This window comes from Ailuropoda melanoleuca, chromosome 7 (assembly GCF_002007445.2).
Source record: "Ailuropoda melanoleuca isolate Jingjing chromosome 7, ASM200744v2, whole genome shotgun sequence".
Taxonomy (NCBI): Eukaryota; Metazoa; Chordata; class Mammalia; order Carnivora; family Ursidae; genus Ailuropoda; species Ailuropoda melanoleuca.
In genome coordinates this window covers 129,583,744-129,601,947 of record NC_048224.1, presented here as the reverse complement: position 1 = coordinate 129,601,947, position 18,204 = coordinate 129,583,744, and the positions used below count along the sequence as shown (strand labels likewise).

General features: G+C 38.6%; 1 protein-coding gene across 1 annotated transcript in view; it reads right to left on the bottom strand.

Moving 5' to 3' along the window:
- TM9SF2 (transmembrane 9 superfamily member 2) overlaps positions 1-15,057 on the bottom strand; it is a 58,397-nt gene extending 43,340 nt beyond the window's left edge. Inside the window, exons 1-3 of the mRNA XM_002914865.4 lie at positions 14,677-15,057; positions 2,294-2,361; positions 111-204 (exon numbers count right to left, since the gene is read on the bottom strand). Of these exons, the coding sequence (XP_002914911.1) occupies positions 111-204; positions 2,294-2,361; positions 14,677-14,844 (330 nt within the window). The 5' untranslated portion in view covers positions 14,845-15,057. The remainder of the gene's footprint in view (positions 1-110; positions 205-2,293; positions 2,362-14,676) is intronic.
- Between the last annotated feature and the right edge of the window lie 3,147 nt (positions 15,058-18,204).

Below are 18,204 nucleotides of genomic sequence, written 5' to 3'. Positions count from 1 at the left end.
CAGGCTTTTCTGTAAGAAAAAAAGAAGGGGAGAAAAGAAAGAAAAAAGAAAGAAATGAAAGAAAGAGAAGGAAGCAACTAAATAACTTCTATATAATGCTGAATACAAACCTTATACGGTGAAGGTTCAATTCTTTCCCCGAATAATACCTGACCAAGATTTTCAGATGGGCGTTTTCCTTCTGATGCTTGGCAAAAATCAAACCTGGGGGGCAGGGAGAGTATTTAAGCTCTTACACATAAAAGGAAACAATGAAATATCAAACCCCTAGCCAATCTAGAGGGCAGATTAAGTACTGATTATTCCAGCAGCTCTAGTCAATGAATAAGACAGTTACACTCTAAGTTCCATGTGCATTTCCCCAAAACAAAAAACCAAAACATCAGAAAATTAGGCCTGAGAATACTTGATGTCTAACTATCTTTTTGAAGATGTAAATTATACAATTTAAAAAACTCACACATTATTTTTGTTGATTCCATTGATAAAATTATTTACAACCTTATTTTTCAAGTGAATTTTGTTAACTTATCTCCTTTTGTTGTAACTTCCTAATCCAAAGTTTTACATAATAATGACATTTCAGGAAGATGTGTCAAAGTTCCCTGGGTTTCTGCCTCAACCTGATGCACTGGCCAACACATCCCAACATGGGAAGCATGGCAAGACAGACCCTAGGGAACAGGAAATTGTGGAGAAGCCATAATCAGTCAGCTGCGAGCTTCTCTGTAATTCCCTTGTATTATTAACCAGATTTTAATAAAGTTTTCTTTAAACATTATAGCCAAATTTCAGCTTTGCTATAGAAAATTAAAGGACACTTCTGTGTTCATTTTGGAATGATATGGGAGTACTTGAGACCCATGCCGTGATGGCTACAGATTAGATTCCTAAGAGAAAGACGAATCTTAGGTAATAAAAAACCGGAGCTGGGAAATCCCCAAATGAAGACTTTCCATGCACTGCATATACGAGATCACTGAGTTTTCCCAGGAATATCCACAAAGATTTAAGGAGATATATTTATTTACAAAGCAAAAGAAACAAAACTAGAGCATTTAGGTCTATAATAGTTACATAAATGAAGGTCTATCCATTCATGAATGTTATGCTCTCTTTTTACACATATTTAGGCATACGGATTCTTACAGGATAGTCTTACTTTTTGGTGTGTGCTTTTCTCTACGGTAAACACATACTTTCTTTTAAAACTTTTAGATACCACAGAAATTTAGAAGCCAACTAAAATTTAGGAACTACACTTTATACCAAATATGGTATATAGTGGTCAAATGAATAAAGCATATTTATGCAGCTTTTTTTATAATATCAAAAAATGAAAACAATCAAATGTTCATAGACAAAGAATTAGTGAAACAAATCATACATGACTCCATACAATCTCTACAAAGAAAAAATAAACAGGGGCACCTGGCTGGCTCAGTTGGTAGAGCATGCGGCTCTTAATCTTGGGGTCATGAGTTCAATCAAGTGCCACACTGGGTGAGAGCTTACTTTAAAAAAAAAAAAAAAAGAAAAAAAAGAAAGAAAAAGAGGGGCACCTGGGTGGCACAGCTGGTTAAGTGCTCGACTCTTGGTTTTGGCTCAGGTCATGGTCTCAGAGTCGTGGGATCGAGACCCACATCAGGCTCCGTGCTCAGCACAAAGTCTGCTTGGGATTCTCTCTCCCTCTCCCTCTGCCCCTCCTGCTCATGCTCACACATTCTCTCTCTAAAATAAACAAATAAATCTTAAAAAAAAAATAAAAAAAAATAAATAGCTACAAAAAAGACTAAGGTAACTGTAGCTGTGTAGTAACATGGAAAGATGCCCACAAATAGATTCAGTGAGAAAAAGGTGCAAAACCACTTTTGTTTAAAACAAAAATGTATAGATGTGGTTAGGTACATTAGAATATGGAGAGAAAAAAATGTGGAGCAGAAAACAAAGCAACTGTTTCTGGGGATTATATGAGATATAAGAATTTTGTTTAAAACTGTGTGGGGTTTTTTATAATTAAAAAATTTAAAGAAAACACAATGGCTTTTTGTCCACTCAGATAAAAAAGGAAATCCATTGTTTTAGTTGGTGCTTCTACTGTATTGAAAAAACTATGGTTCACATTTTAACTCTACCTTGGAAATAAAGAATACCCCTTGAAAAATGTTTTCGGGCCCTGTACATGTTTAAACATATGAATTCAGCCATAACTGTGAAGAAAATAAATTTCTGAAAGTACAAAATTCTGTTGAGTCAATACAATTTTATATAAAAACCAAGCTGAAAAACTTACGCTGTATATTCATAAGGAAGAACAGATTCCACTGAATCAAGCCTGTTCACGAATAGTTCTATTTCAGCCTGAAAATGAAGAAACACAGAATTAGAATATAAACAAACAGAGATCAAAACTTAAGTCACGCTTAGAACTGAAAAAGAATTTGACAGGTTTGAAATGTAAAATTCGATATTTAAACATTTCTCCTATAAATCCACTCACGGAGTAGACTTATATGCAGTTAAATTACAATAAAATATTTTTAATAGTTGCAAATGTCTCCAATAATTTTTTTTATTTGAGAGAGAAAGAGAGAGAGAGTGCAGGGGAGGGGCAGAAGGAGAATCTTCAAGCAGACTCCTCACTGAGTGCAGAGCCCCAGCCAGGGCTCGATCTCACAACCCATGAGATCATCTCCTGAGCTGAAACCAAGATTTGGAAGCTTAACCGACTGAGCCACCCAGGAGCCCCTCTTTTTCCCCCCCAACATTTATTTATTCATTTATTTACTTATTATTTTAGAGAGAGAAATGTATGAAGATTAAATGAGTTAACACTTATAAAGAACTTCAGTGACAAAACAAGAAGTGCTATATATTTGTTAAATAAATAAAAGCAAATAAATTTAATGATAATCAGAATAGGGAATGCCTAAACTACAGTATTAATCTGCTAAAATAAATGCTCATCCACTATTCCTGATATACAGTGTAAGATAAGACACTAGCCTCTGTATACTGAGAATAGTATCATGTGCAATCCCTAAAATTGTAAGCAAATGAAATTACTCAATGGTAACACTGTCTTAAATACACACAAAAAATTAAACTGTGTCTCCTTGCATAAAATAGTCTTTGTCATTAGTCATTTTAGCTAAAAAGATAATGGGACACGACATTTAGGCATTACAGAATACTTGAATAATTAACACAAATATAAGTAACTGCTGTGAAGGCAGAATTCCCAGGTGATGGCTTACTCTGCCAAAATAATTTTCACTAATTATAAGGGGTCAACACTGCTATGAAGACACTTCAGAATCTAAACACCCTATTTAATATATCTTCATGAAAACTGAAAGGTCCCTAAAAAGCTAACCCAGTTCACATCTCTAGATTTCTTTCTAGGAAGGAATACAGCTATTATAATTCTATGGAACTTCCTAGGTTTTGAGTTTCAAAATCTGTAAAAGCCTCATTTTCACCGTAGAAGGTAAATCCCTTGTACCACAATTAAGCCTATTTCTTACTTTCAACCTTGTTCAGTACAAAGAGATCAAGAACAAAGACTCTGAAGCTAGGTTGCCAGAGTTTAAATCCTGACTATGACATTTACTAGCTGTGTGATCTTGGATAAGTTTCTTCACACAGCTTTTTCCTTTGGAGAATGGAATAATAACCCCTGCTTCTTGAGTGGTTTTGAAAAGGTTCAAAGAGCAGTGCTTGGTACTAAGTATTTACTATTATGCAACAGTGTCCATCAGAACTTTAAGCAATGATAGACATATTCTTATCTGCACTGTCAAATACACACATGGCCATTTGTCACTTAAAATGTGGTTAGAGCTGGGGTGCCTGGGTGACTTAGTTGAGTGTCCACTCTTGATTTCGGCTCAAGTCATGATCTCAGGGTCCTGGGATTGAGCCCCAAGTTGGGCTCCATGCTAAGGGGGGAGTCTGCTTCTTACTCTCTCTCTCTTTCTCTCTCTCTGCCCGTCTCTCTGCTCACACTTTCCCTCTCTCTCTCCTTTATTAACAAATTCTCATTAAATTTACCTTATCGGTCAACTTTTCCTAACCTGGTGAAGTAGCTTCACATTCCACTCCTCATAACAAAGGTGTTAACAAGCATATGTTTTAGCCTTGCTTTGTGATTTATAAGGATGTCTACATTATCAGGGGCTGCCCACAAATTTTTCCAAAACAACAAACTCCAAAGAACAATTCTTCTCACAAATCTTTCTCCTAAAAACAAAACTAATTTTTAGACACAACACATAAACAAGTAGGGAACACAACTTCAGTCTGGAGACAGCACAGCACCAAACTGCTCAGTTCGTTTCAAATCCTAAATTTACTCTTAATAAACATGAGCTTTTGGTCAGCTAGTAATTTTGAATGTGAGAAATGTATGAGGTGATAATAAAACAGATAAGAATATGGAAGCTGGTCCACAGTTGGCACATGATAACTATAAGGTAAATGATTAAATAAACATAGCTACTATTGCTATTTCAGAGAAAACGGACATTCCTAAATCTGAATATTTATCAGTATAAGGATAACCTTGAGGGTTTCTCCCGCTCCCATAAAAGGACACTAAGACAGCAGGCTTCTGTATACTATTTATGCCTATTCATTACTCTTTCCTTAGCTATCAGTTTAGGGAAGGGGAAGATGATAATTATCAAGCACAAGTCTCATAATAACTTTATGAGCTAGGGATTACTTGCTCTACTTTAAGACAAGGAAATAAGTTCAAAAGCGGAACTCCTAACTCAAAAAAAAAGTGAGAAAACTCAAGTGTCACTACCATCACTTTTAATTTCTTTTTTTTTTTTTTAAAGATTTTATTTATTTATTTGACAGAGATAGAGACAGCCAGCGAGAGCGGGAACACAAGCAGGGGGAGTGGGAGAGGAAGAAGCAGGCCCACAGCAGAGGAGCCTGATGTGGGGCTCGATCCCATAACGCCGGGATCACGCCCTGAGCCGAAGGCAGACGCTTAACCACTGTGCCACCCAGGCGCCCCATCACTTTTAATTTCTTCTGCTCTCAGTCCAGGCCCTACTTCTCTTCCTTCTTGTCTCTTCTGATGTTTTTCCACACTTACTTTTACAAGAAAGTTAGTCTATCACAAATATTACCATTAAATTATGGACCTTTTTCTATTATTCAGTGAACTAAATCAAAACACACCTTGGATGTTCAATTCATCCTGGCTATTTCTGTAGCACTTTCATTCTTCTTTTAAATTGTGAGAATCTGAAAATTTAAAAATTATTGTCTCACAACATGCTAAGAAATGCAAATTACAATTAATGATATCTTTAACAGAGAACAGAGCAACCTACAACATATTTGTAAATATGTTATATTTATAATACTCTATATTTTACATATCAAATCTTACACTGAAACAAGGAAATTTCAGTAATATTTTAAGAATGAGATCCTTGTAGGGACACCTGAGTGGCTCAGTCGTTAAGCATATGACTCTTGGTTTCAGCTCAGGTCATGATCGCAGGGTTGCGAGACTGAGTCCCGCATCGGGTTCCATGCTGGGTGTGAAGCCTGCTTAAGATTCTCTCTCCCTCTCCCTCTGCACTCCCCCAACCCACTTCCACACATGCTCTCTCTCTCTCTCAAAAATAAAAAATAAAAATAAACAAATAAATAAATAAAACTGCTTTAAAGAACAAGATCCTTGTAGTATGGTAGTAGAGAAAATGTTAAAAATGGGAAGGAGAAAGGAAATGAGGTTGCTAGTGAGTTTATGTAGTTTCATGAAAGGCAAAAGTATGCTACAGACATCATGACATTTACCCTAAAATATAAACACAGACACAGATAAAACAAATAAGAAAAATATAATCAGGGGCACCTGGGTGGCACAACGGTTAAGCGTCTGCCTTCGGCTCAGGGCGTGATCCCAGCGTTGTGGGATCGAGCCCCACATCAGGCTCCTCTGCTGTGAGCCTGCTTCTTCCTCTCCCACTCCCCCTGCTTGTGTTCCCTCTCTCGCTGGCTGTCTCTATCTCTGTCGAATAAATAAATAAAATCTTTAAAAAAAAAAAAAGAAAAATATAATCAACTGCTAGCTCTAGAGGTCTAGACGGATATACAGGTGATCATTATACTATTCCATCAAATTTTTTGAATTTTGAAGACTGTCTTAATTAAAAGTTCGAAAAAGAAAAGGCTTTAAAGTTGAGTAGACTTTAGTCTTCCTATGAAGCAACAGAAGCCAAATCAAAGCAGTTAGAAATAAAGATGAAAGAGTAAAATTTAGTGTGGAAAGCTGTTCTGGACTAGGAAAGATGACTTCAAAATAAGTATTAAATAGGAGGAAACAGAATATGCAATATACATGAAAACTGAAGAACATTCCCAAGAACAAAAAATCCTGAACAACCATGAGAAAGTCATTCACTCAACACATTAATTTAATGGCCACAATACTAGACATTATGAGTGACATAATAATACAATAGACATGAACACTTGCCTTTGAAGAATTTCTAATCCAGATGGAGAGACAAGACATACATTCAAGAGAGTAAAAGAAAAAAGTGACAAAGCTATTTATAAGTTCTTGGGGTGGTTACTGAATCCCAAAGGATTTAGTTTTTTTTATCATTAAAATAGCAATGTGCTATAAAACGACAATATTTGGTTAATTTTATGGTCACTTTCCACTCTAAATATCTTTATTTCCCATCCAAAAGTTAATTAAGTGCATCTCTTTCTGGAAATTTGCCTTAAATAGAGTCAGCCAACTCCAAAATACCACTGATATAACTAGGAAGAGCTTTAAAGGTTACTTACTTCACATTCCTGCTTTCAAAGTGTCCCAAACTGAGTTATTACAAGCATGAAAAGTTGTGACAACATTGAACTTTTTAAGGAAGTTACAGATAAATCCTAAAGCAAGACTGTAAATTCTAAAGCAAGACTTAGACAAAGGAATCCCACCCTAAGAAATTTTTTATGGAAATAGTTTATTCAATTTAGAGTGCTATGGTCTCCCTTCTAAATCCTCCTCCTCCCAAATGCACAATTTTTTTTTCTGGTCCTAACCTACCCATTCTACGTATGATCCCAGCTTTGGTCCCAACTACACTTTGTTTTACTGCTTTAAGCCATGTGTGCCACACCACAGGGCTGCATTTCCCCCCCCCCCCCCCTTTNCCCCCCCTATTTCCTTGTTCCTTTGTTTTTGCTTTTATTCCACTTCACCTGCCATCATCAGTCCCAACCCTATCTACAACTGGTTTTCAAGGTAGAAAGAAATATTCAGAGAAAAAATGTGACTCTGAACAAGAATCAAAGCAAGTCAGAAAAGGCTTTGAGATACCAAGGCACAGCTACAGAAAAGGAAAACTATGGACATTTCAATCACTTAATATTAGAGAAGTCCACTGTGGGAAAAAATTCGAAGAAGGGAAATCTTAACTCAGACACAATAAAACAATCCCAATGGAAATGCTGGAACTCATAAAGGGATGCTCATGAACTTTGAGTTATCTGACCAGCAATGCCCAGAAGCTAATCTCCTAGATGCTTCTTTTTACCCCATCTCACTGAAGAATAAAATTTCAACTTTAGATTGTATCAAAGAAAGGAATAAATACAAAATCTGACTACTTAAAAACTGGTTACACAGGTTAAAACTGCATCAACTGTGGAAGTCAAAGACAGTTAGCAGCCAGGGATGTCCGGAGTGAAGCAGAAGGGGCAGAGACTATTCCGCACAGAAGATACAGCAGTACCCCAACGTGGTGTGAAGAGCTCAACCTTCAGAATCAGACACTCCAGGAGCTGCATCTTTGCTTCACCACTTGAGAGAGTTACTACCTCTTATTCAGCTTCAGTCTCCCCGTTTACAAATCATGGGATTGTTCTGAGGAGGAACTAAGGCACCCACAAAGTACACAAATTGCAGTCTTTATTGTTATTATTAGCATAGGCGATAAATAGGTTTGAAAGTTCAGAACAAGAGCAAAGAAAATATATTTCAAAAGGTTCCTCCGAAGCCTCTCATCAATACTTAGTTAATTTTAATGGCAACAGAGAAAAACCTTGTAACCTTGTAGAGCACATTTAAAGCAGCTACAATTAACTACAACACTTACTAAATGGACACTGATTAAGTACAAAGAAGTAAGAGCTTCAACAACTGGGCTCTAAGGCCCACAGAACACAGACCAGTCTCTAGAATTTGTGTGTGGGGTGTGGGGTATATAAAGCACATGTCTGTGGCTCTGTTTCAGATGCTCAAAAATACATCTTTGGATGGGCTTTCCTTTGTGGAGAGCCAAGAGGAGCAGGGCAGTATTTTATCTGTATCGACCTTGCTTGCTTTCCCAATCCTAGTTCTCAGATCCACTATAATGAATAGTCTCAGTTTTAAATAATTCTGCTCAAAAAATTTAACTTCTGAAAGCGAACTTTCTAAACTCCACATACTTTTTGCACAGGGGCAAAAAAAAAAAAACCCAACAAAAAACAAAAAACAATTGTTGGAATGTGAATTTATCATAGTCAAACTCATCGCAATGCCAAATTTCATATTTGAAACATTATCAATAACGCACATACACTGATTAGTTTCCAGAAACTAAGAATCAATCTCTTATTCCAGAGAAAACTCTGATAATGTGAAACTAAATACCAATAAGTAGATATATATCAATTATATCAATAAGTTCATATGTAATCACATTTTTTTAGGTATTTCAAAATCTTCAAACTATATCTATGGTCATATTAAAACAAGTAAAATATACAGTATGTCTGTTCAAAGCAACATTAAGAACTGTTTTCTTAAATTTTACTTACTCCATATTTAAAGGCAACTGTTCCCAAAATAACAGACACAAAATTTATCAAACATATCTAAACCTAACTACCAAGAAAGAACATTTAAAAGTACGATTCTGGTAAAACTGTCACCATAACAGATGACATGATACTATACCTAAAACCTTAAGGACTCCACCAAAAAACTATTAGAAGTAATAAATGAGTTCAGTAAATTTGCAGGACACAATATACAGAAATCTGCCACGTTTCTATTCACTATTAAGGAAGTAGCAGAAAGGAAAATTAAGAAAACTATGCCATTTACAATTACACCCAAAAGAATAATATACCTAGAAATAACCTTAACAAAGGATGTGAAAGACTTGTACTCTGAAAACTATACAGCACTGTGAAAGAAACTGAAGAGGACACAAACAAATGGAAAGATATATCATGCTCATGGATTAGAAGAGTATTGTTAAAACGTCCATACCACCTAAAGCAATCTATAGATTCAATGTAATCCCTATCAAAATACCAGTAGTATTTTTCACAGAACTAGAATAAACCTAAAATTCATATGGAACTACAAAAGACCCTAAAGAGCCAAAGTAATCTGGAGAAAGAACAAAGCTAGAGGATTCAACAATCCCAGATTTCAAGACACACTACAAAGCTATAGTAATCAAACAGTATGATCCTGGCACAAAACCAGACACACAGATCAATGCAACAGGACAGAGACTCCAGAAATAAACCCAATGAATATATGGTCAATTAATCTATGACAAAGGAGGAAGGAATTTACAATGGGGGAAAGACAGTCTCTTCAATTAATGGTGCTTGGAAGACTGGACCACTTTCTTACACCATACACAAAAAGAAACTCAAAATAGATTAAAGATCTAAATGTGAGACCTGAAACCACAAACCAGAAGAAAACATAGGCTGTAATCTCTTTGACACCAGCCTAAGCAACATATTTATGGATGTTTCCTCAGGCAAGGGAAACAAATGCAAAAATAAACTATTGGGACTATATTGAACTACAACGCTTTTGCACAGCAAAGGAAACCATCAACAAAATGAAAAGAAAACCTACTGAATGGGAAAAGATATACCTGATAAAGGGTTAATATCCAAAATATATAAAGACCTTGCAGAGTGCCTGGGTGGCTCAGTCAGTTAAGCATCACCTTCGGCTCTGGTCATGATCACAGGGCCCTGGGATGGAGTCCCTCATCAAGCTCCCTGCTCAGCAGGGAGTGTACTTCCCCCTCTGTCGTGTGTCCCTGCGCCGCCCCCCCTCCCCGCTGGTCATGCTTGCTCTCTCTCTCAAGAATAAATAAAATCTTTTAAAAAGAAAAATGGACCTTGTACAATGTAATACTAAAAAACAAAATAACCCAATTAAGAAATGGGCAAAGGATCTGAATAGACATTTTTCCAGACATCCAGATGGCCAATGGACACATAAAAAGATGCTCAACATCACCCACCATCAGGGAAATGCAATCAAAACCACAATGAGATATCACCTCACACCTCTCAGAACGGCTAAAGTCAAGACGACAAGAAACAACAAGTGTTGCTGAGGATGTGAAGAAAAAGGAACCCTTCTTGCGCACTGTTGGTGGGAATATAAACTTATGTAGCCACTGTGGAAAATAGGATGGAGGTTCCTCAAAAAATTAAAAATAGAAGTACTATATAATCCAGTAATTCTGCTACTGGGCATTTACCCAAAGAAAACAAAAATGCTAATTTGAAAATGTATATGCACCCTATGTTGACTGTAGCATTATTTACAATAGCCAAGATATGGAAGCAACCTAAGTGTCCGCTGATAGATGGATAAAGAAAATGTGGTACATACAGAGAAATATTACTCAGCCATAAAAAAGAATAAGATCTTGCCATTTGCAATGTCATAGACGAACCTAGAGGGTATGATACTAAGTGAAGTCAGTCAAAGATTAACATTGTATGATTTCATTCATGTGTAATCTAAAAAGCAAAACAAAGGAATAAACAACAACAAAAGCATAAAGACCCATAAATACAAAGAACAAATTGGTGGTTGCCAGAGGGGAAAGGGATGTGGTGTTGGGCAAAACAGATGAAGAGGAATGAAAGGTATAGGCTTCCAGTTGTAGAAGGAATAAGTTACAGGGATGAAAGGTACAGCACAGTCAATGGTGCTGTAACAGTGTTGTATGAGAGTTGCCCAATTACTATATTGCACATCTAAAAGGAATGTAACATTATGTGTCAACTATACTTCAATTTTTAAAAAAGTATGGTTCTGATTAAGTTTCCTTTTTATTAAAAAATGTTAAACATTTTCTTTAAACACCAAGGGATATATTTGGTCATTTTTCCTCACTGGACAGGAAAGAAATTCTTAATCTTTCATCTAAGAACACAATCTATACATCAAACAGTAAAAAAGTGGCAGATGTTCTGCAGTTTAGTTGTTAGGTCTGAATTCATATTGTCAAGCTAACAGTTAATTGAAAGTTAAATGCAACAACAGTGAACTGCTCACTAATCAGCTATTCGCCATCAGAATGCCACTCAGCACACTGAAGACCAACCTAAAGTCAAACAGCATGCAGCAGCTAACTGAAATGATCGAAACGTTTACAAGGTAGATTAGAACTGCCCATTTTACTCGTGAAGATCTATTAACTTCTGATCAGGGCTTTATTCTATTTATCGCAGTCAACACGTTGTCCCTTAATTTTAAGGAAGTAAAATGGATTCTAAAGGAAAAGAATACAACATTTCAATCCTTTCATTACTATGGTTTCAAAAACTAACAACTCAAGACAAATAATAGAAAATAATTAAAAGAGAAACTTTAATAGCAATGAAAATAATACACCGTTAATGTTTTCCATACCATCACATAGCTATTAAAAGCTATAATAAAAATTATAAAATATTCTGGAGACACAGGGAATCATTTAGCTAAAGACATTATAAACCAAACCTATCCTTTTTTTTTTTTCAAACCTATCTTTTTTGAAAGAAACCTGGCAATGTTAAATAGAGCTATAAAACTGCTTCATGCCTTTGACCTAGTAATTTTATATTTGGGAATATGTAAGTAATTCCTGCTGAAAATATTCTAGAAAAGTTATTTATAACAGAAAAAAACTGGGACCAATCTAAATGCTCTATAGGCAAGAAAGAAACGGTTATACAAACCACAGTATGGTAATAGAATAAAATACTATATGACCAATAAAAACCAGTAAGAATGTGTACTATATCGACATTCAAAAGTATGTACATGTAGTGATAGTAAGTTTAAAAAAAAAAAAAGGAACCCATAGAACAGTCACAGCATTTACAAAACCAGAAGTTAGAGCAATATAAATAGAATAAATAGAATTTTATGTTCACTGGACTCCTATTTCTCTGCCAGTAAATTGAATATAAAGTAATTTTGAGAGGAGAAAATGACCAAATCCTCAGGGTTCTCTTGATTGTCTCTCAATAATATAGTGAGCTAAATGCAGGACACTGTACATGTAATGACTACACTAAAAAAAATTACACATGCTGACGATATACTTGTTCCATCTCTATACTTACAAATGTTTTATAATATCACAATTGATAAATATCGTGTTTTTTCGCTAACAAATGCAAAACACATTTCAAGGGGAATAGATAATAAGAAAATATGATCATCCCTATCTTACAGATGGAAAAACTGATGGAAACAGTATCAGTATCCTACCTAATTCATTCAACTCCTGATTTCCTATGCTAATAGCATCTTTTGGAAATAATTTTTTCCCATTCGCAACATTTTACTTTTCATCATTTATTTAAAAAATAATTCCCTTCAGCTTTTCTGAACAGTATGTACATGACTGTCCTTAAATATGATATATGAGGAAAAAATTAATACCCTGACTGAACTAATGAAAATTTGAACTATTTACTGTTTTTCTCCTCTGAGAAGCAACAAGAAGATATATTAAAGTTTACTTCAAATTCTCTATCCCAATTAGTCAAATTGTAGGAAAAAAGTGCTAAAGGTACATCCTTCTGCTCTTCTAAGAGTTCATTTTGACCAAGATTTAAGAGCAGCTGGCAACAAAGATGAAATCCAAACATTTCAGAAAAAAACGTTTTGCCTTGCCTATTTTATCCCTATAGCTTTGAAAATGAAAAACGCCACAGGACTCTCCCAAATTAACCAGAAGTTAACTTAAAGTAGCTACTTAAAGGCCTTGTTGAGAAATCAAAAATCAACTAAGAGGCAGACCACCTGTAAATTTCACTCATGTAAATTTCACTCACATTCATTTTCTAAAGTCCGTCTCTAATACCACTTTCTTTCTGCAGCTTTCCCCTGAAGACTCCAATCCACAGATGTTTCCTCATTTGTGTTTTAAAGCGCTTTGGACATACATCTTTTATAACATATCAGATTTCAATAATCTGTTCATAAGCTTATGTCCTTTACTTTGAGGTCCCTAGAAGACAGGGATACATTTTTTGTCTCCAAGGCACTAGGAATACAATACAGGATTGCCGTTAAATTTAAATTTAAAGACCAAACACTAAGTTTTAAAGGTTGGTTACTAAAATATTTAACGGAAAAACCAGTGTGCTTTCAAGATTAGCTCTCTCTTCCACTTGTAAGCACTATATATTCTTTCAGTCACAACTCTCAAAGAGCACTGCAGGGTATGAAAGTTACAGTATGCAAGTAGTAACTGCTGACTTGAGTAAACCTTAAAAATCCTTAGACATTTTTAGAGATCCAAGACTTTAAAATAAACTGTAAAATGCTATGAAAAATTTAATAGCTTATTTAATGCCCTAAAATAAGCTTGAAATTCACAGCTACAGTAAAACTAACAGTAATAAACACCAGCTTTTAAAAATAAAATCAAACTTAGTAAATAAACCTATTTATAGACTGTAAAAGTTTGCCGAACGATTATTTGAATTGTTAAATTATTAATGGTTTCAAAGAGATCCTCATGCCCCAATGATGTTAGTAACTTCAAATAATTGTTATGTATATCGTGATGCTCTATATCGAATAATCTAAAAGCAAGTTACTTATAACTCTTCACTAGCAATTAAACTGAAAACCTTGAGTGTAAAGATCGTAAGAGATCAAAGTTTTCAAAATTTACCTTAGGAAGAAAACGCGTTTCTCCTGTCATCTGCTCCTTTTAAGTGTTTAAAACACTCTCTGAGAAACTAACTGGTGGGATCTTATGCATTTTTTGCATGTTAAAATTTTTTTTAACTTAAAAGATAGAAATTAACGTTCTCAACCATTACAGCAACTTTTTATTAACGCAGTTTATGCTGCTCTGGGTGTTAAAATTCACAAATAAAGAAATGCTAAACATGAAATTAAAATGCCAATGTCCTAGAAAGAAACAAGTTCTCAAAACCAACCAGGAGTTCCAAGAAAGTAGAATAAGACGGGAAGCAATGAAATAAAAAGTAACTGGAAGATCTGGTCGTCCACTTCTTGGAGTGCGTGACAGGGCGTGAGCGAACACTCATCCGTGGAATGCTTGCTGACCTGCATGCACCCCAATCCAACAGAGCGCCAAACATACACAGCCCGTTTCCAAGCAAACTGAATACAGCTGCTCGTGTTACCTGGACCTCTACACCGAAGTCTAGCCTGAGGCCCACTGAGTCCCGCAGAATCTACTCCAAAGGCGGTTCCAGAACCTCGGCCCTACGGCCGGGCCAAACCCAAGCACTTCTCGGGACGCCGGTCCCATCCCAGCTACGCCCCCTTCCCCTCGGATCTCAGCTCCCGAGGTAAGGGGAGGCTCCCCTCCGGTCAGAGCACTCAAAGGTCCGCCAGGCCTCACCCACCTTACACTCGTCACTCTTTTTTTCTTCTTCGCAGAAGTTGACGGGCGCCAGGCCGGGCAGGTAGAAGGCGGCGCCTGGACGCGGCCCTGGGGCAGCCTCCAGCAGGAGCAGCAGCAACAGCAGCCTCGGCCACAGAGGCTGCGACAACGCCAGCAGCCTCGCGCTCATGACGGCTGTTTCGGGGAAAGGCAGCCGAGCCGAGGGGGTGAAGCGGGAAGGAGGGACGGGGAGACTCGGTCACGACTACAAGACCGGCGGAGCTGAGGAAGGACGGCTCCGCTACGGACAGTTCCGGTTGCGCTAGGATACACAGCGGGTCCCGCAACAGAAACCGAACCGGAGCTCGACAGAGCATGCGCAACTCCGCCTGCACATGCTCAGTGAGAGGGGCCGCAAGCCCAGGGAGGAGTTTCCGGGACGGAGCGTGGAGGAAATCCACTTTCCAGGTTTTCAGCCGACCCACTAGGTGGTTGCTCTCTTCCGCGTTCACCCTCCGGCTCCAAATTCCGATTTAAAGTTCCCTTGGGGTGTCGGGGAGCGTCCCACTGTCCGGCTGGCGCCCCCCCCCGGCTTACCGCTTTGGTTCAGTTTCCCATAACAATCATGAGGTTTCCTCACCACACTGCCCGTAGCACCTCAACACCCGTTACAGGGTTGGTGCTCCCGAAAGTACCTGCTGATAGAGGCGGCGTTGGCGGCGGGAAGAAGTTCGGAAGACGCCTGGTTGGGAGGATACGGAAACCAATGGGGAAGAACTGGCCAGAAAGTCTCAAATACTCAGGTGTTTGCGTGGACAGGTTCCAAGCATTGGATGCCATGGGGCATTCTTGCGTGGGACAGTGATTATAGTTTGCGCGGAATAAACAAGATCTCTTTAAGGATGAGTGGAAATGAGGTGGGGAGGAAAATGGGAGTAGGCGAACGGAAGAAGATAGTGTTGACATTTCTCGGCAAAAGAAGACAGGCAACAGTTCCGTAACGAAAGTAGTTCTAGTGAAATAGCAATCTGGTATGATCACCTTTGAGCAAGTTCGTCACTTTCGTTATTGAAATGACGCGATGACCGTGTTTGTAGGTGCACTTACGCATTTGTATTTGTGTTGATGTGTGTGAATTTTCTTGAGTATTTTTCAAGGAATAACTTGCTTTTGGTGACATAAAGTCAATCCAGTTGAACTTTAGAAAGAATACTTTGTAAGAATGCATCCACTTAGACTATATAGCAAGGAGTCAAAACCCGGGAGTACCTCCAGCTCAAGAATGGGCAAATTTGCTAAATAGGTAATTCAGGAAAGTGGAGCCCCACGCAATTCTATCTAAATTCTTGTGGGTGTTTGCACGTTTCCTCACCTGGAAAGTTCACAACGTTCATTAAATTTTCAAAGGGATCTATGACACTACAAAAAAGGTTAAGAACCACTGTTCTGTACTGTGGAGTAATCAGAACAATGAAAGATGGAATACTTGCTTGTAAAGGCAGCTTGCACTAAGAACTCCAGCGGGAACACTACTATCTAGTTAATGTGACCTCGAGCAAGTTAATGAATCAAGTCCAGGGTAGTAGAACTGGGAAGCAGAGAGAAAAGCATGTCCATCTTCTTGAAGTTGTTGTGAAGATAAAACGGCAAAAAAAAAAAGTTAAGCGCCGAGCACATTGCTTGGCACAGAGAAATCGCAGCCATTTTTATAACAAAAGCCAAACTACCAGGGCCCTGAGCGTCGCCCTTCTTCCTCTCTGCACCCTCGTCCTGCAGCAATTTAATTAACGTATCTTGAACATCCACTTTGACCTAAGGAAAAGGATTTCTTCTGTACTTGAAGTTATGGAGATTTCCAACATAAGAGGAAGCAGATGTTCTCCATTTAGAAAGGAGAAGGAAGGAAAAGTAACATTTTTGTTCACTATCTTTTACTTTTCCTTGACCTTCACTATCTCACTCCCCACGCCTAACCCTTCTTCGCCCAGTTTTCCCCATCTCAGGAAATGGCACGGCTAGCCCTTGCTCAAAAACCCAAACCTGGGATATAACCTAAATGGCTCGTTACCTCACTCTCAACATACAGTCCAACAAGTTCTGCTCGATGGGCGCTGAACAAGACTAACTCCTCTCTCTATCGGCGGCCACACCCTAGTCTAGGCCAAAATCTTAGATCCCCTGAACTACTTACTGCCTTTCAATTTCCACTCTTACCAAGAGCGATCTTCAAATTCCTCAAAACCATTCTGCATAATCCCGACACCCCACGCTGCTTGTCACTATCAGGAATTAACGTGGTTATGTTTACAGTCTCACTCCCCGTTTATATGTAAACCCTGTGGGAGTAAGGACTTTATGTCTACATCCTACATCTCTACATCCCCAGAGCCTAAAGCAGCGTGTGGCACCTAAAGGAGACTAGAGGAGCAAGTAACTGGAAGGAACTACAACTGGCCGGACCACAGAAATTCTAAATCTGAATTTAAAATCGCAGACTTTCAGCGCTGAAATAAACCTCAGGTTTTCCAGATGTGTTTAAACCTTTTACAGAACAAAGGGGAATGACTGCCCGCAGCCAATCAGCCACTCATTGAGGCTGAGACCGCAGTAGCCTGGGGGTTCAAGGAGGTCCCCAACCTTCTTTCTTCCAAACCCCGCCGCCTTTTTAAGCCCCGTAGCTCAGCATCACCAAAAACCCGGAGAAGTGGAGTATTCCGCAATAAATGGTCTCCGGACTCCAGTCGCAAAAATGTCCGACCAGAGTGCGGACAGCGCATGCGCAGAGCCAGCATGCGGCCCCTCCCCTCATACCCCGGCGACCTCCTCCGGGCTTCCGCCTCCAGAGTTCAGACACGTCATCCCTCGCGGCCCGGCCCTGTGGGAGGACAGGGGGCGGGGCCCGGCCGCGGGGAGGAGCGGACCCCTTATTTCCGGCTCCGGCCTCTCCCGGAAACGCCTTTTCCGGGGTTCCCTTGGTTACCTGGCTCCGGGGTCTGCGCGGTGCCCGGGGCGTGGCTTAGGGATATCGCCCCACCCCCTCGCCCGGGCTACAAGATGGAGTCCGTGCTTTGATGGGGCGTGTTCTTTGGGCTCTGTCTTGCAGAAAGCCTGAGTGGGGATTCCAATTCCAAGCTAGAAAGAAATTTAGTTTTCCTCCCCCTTCCCTTTGTGACGCTCCCTTTCTCGAAGTACTAGTACTTCAGACTCGGCTGTAAAACTTGAAGGATATGATTTTCTCCTTTCCTCTGAGACAGCATTTGACGACTCCCGTTTTAGGCTCTTAATAATCTGGCACTTGGTTTTTCCACTCCTCTCTGCCAAGGTAATTTAGGCAGCCTGTTTTTCTGCGTTTCCCACGGCTTCTGTGTATATTTACTCGCAAATAAAAGTACAGGATGCCTAGTTAAATTTTAACTTCAGATTAACAACGAACAGTTTTTTTAGTGCATGTACATCCCAGATATTCCATGGGATATGCATGCATTTTTTGGCAATCCCACGTCTGTGTCAAGTTGCAGGAAGGGCAGTTGAAGTCTGGTAATTGTATGCC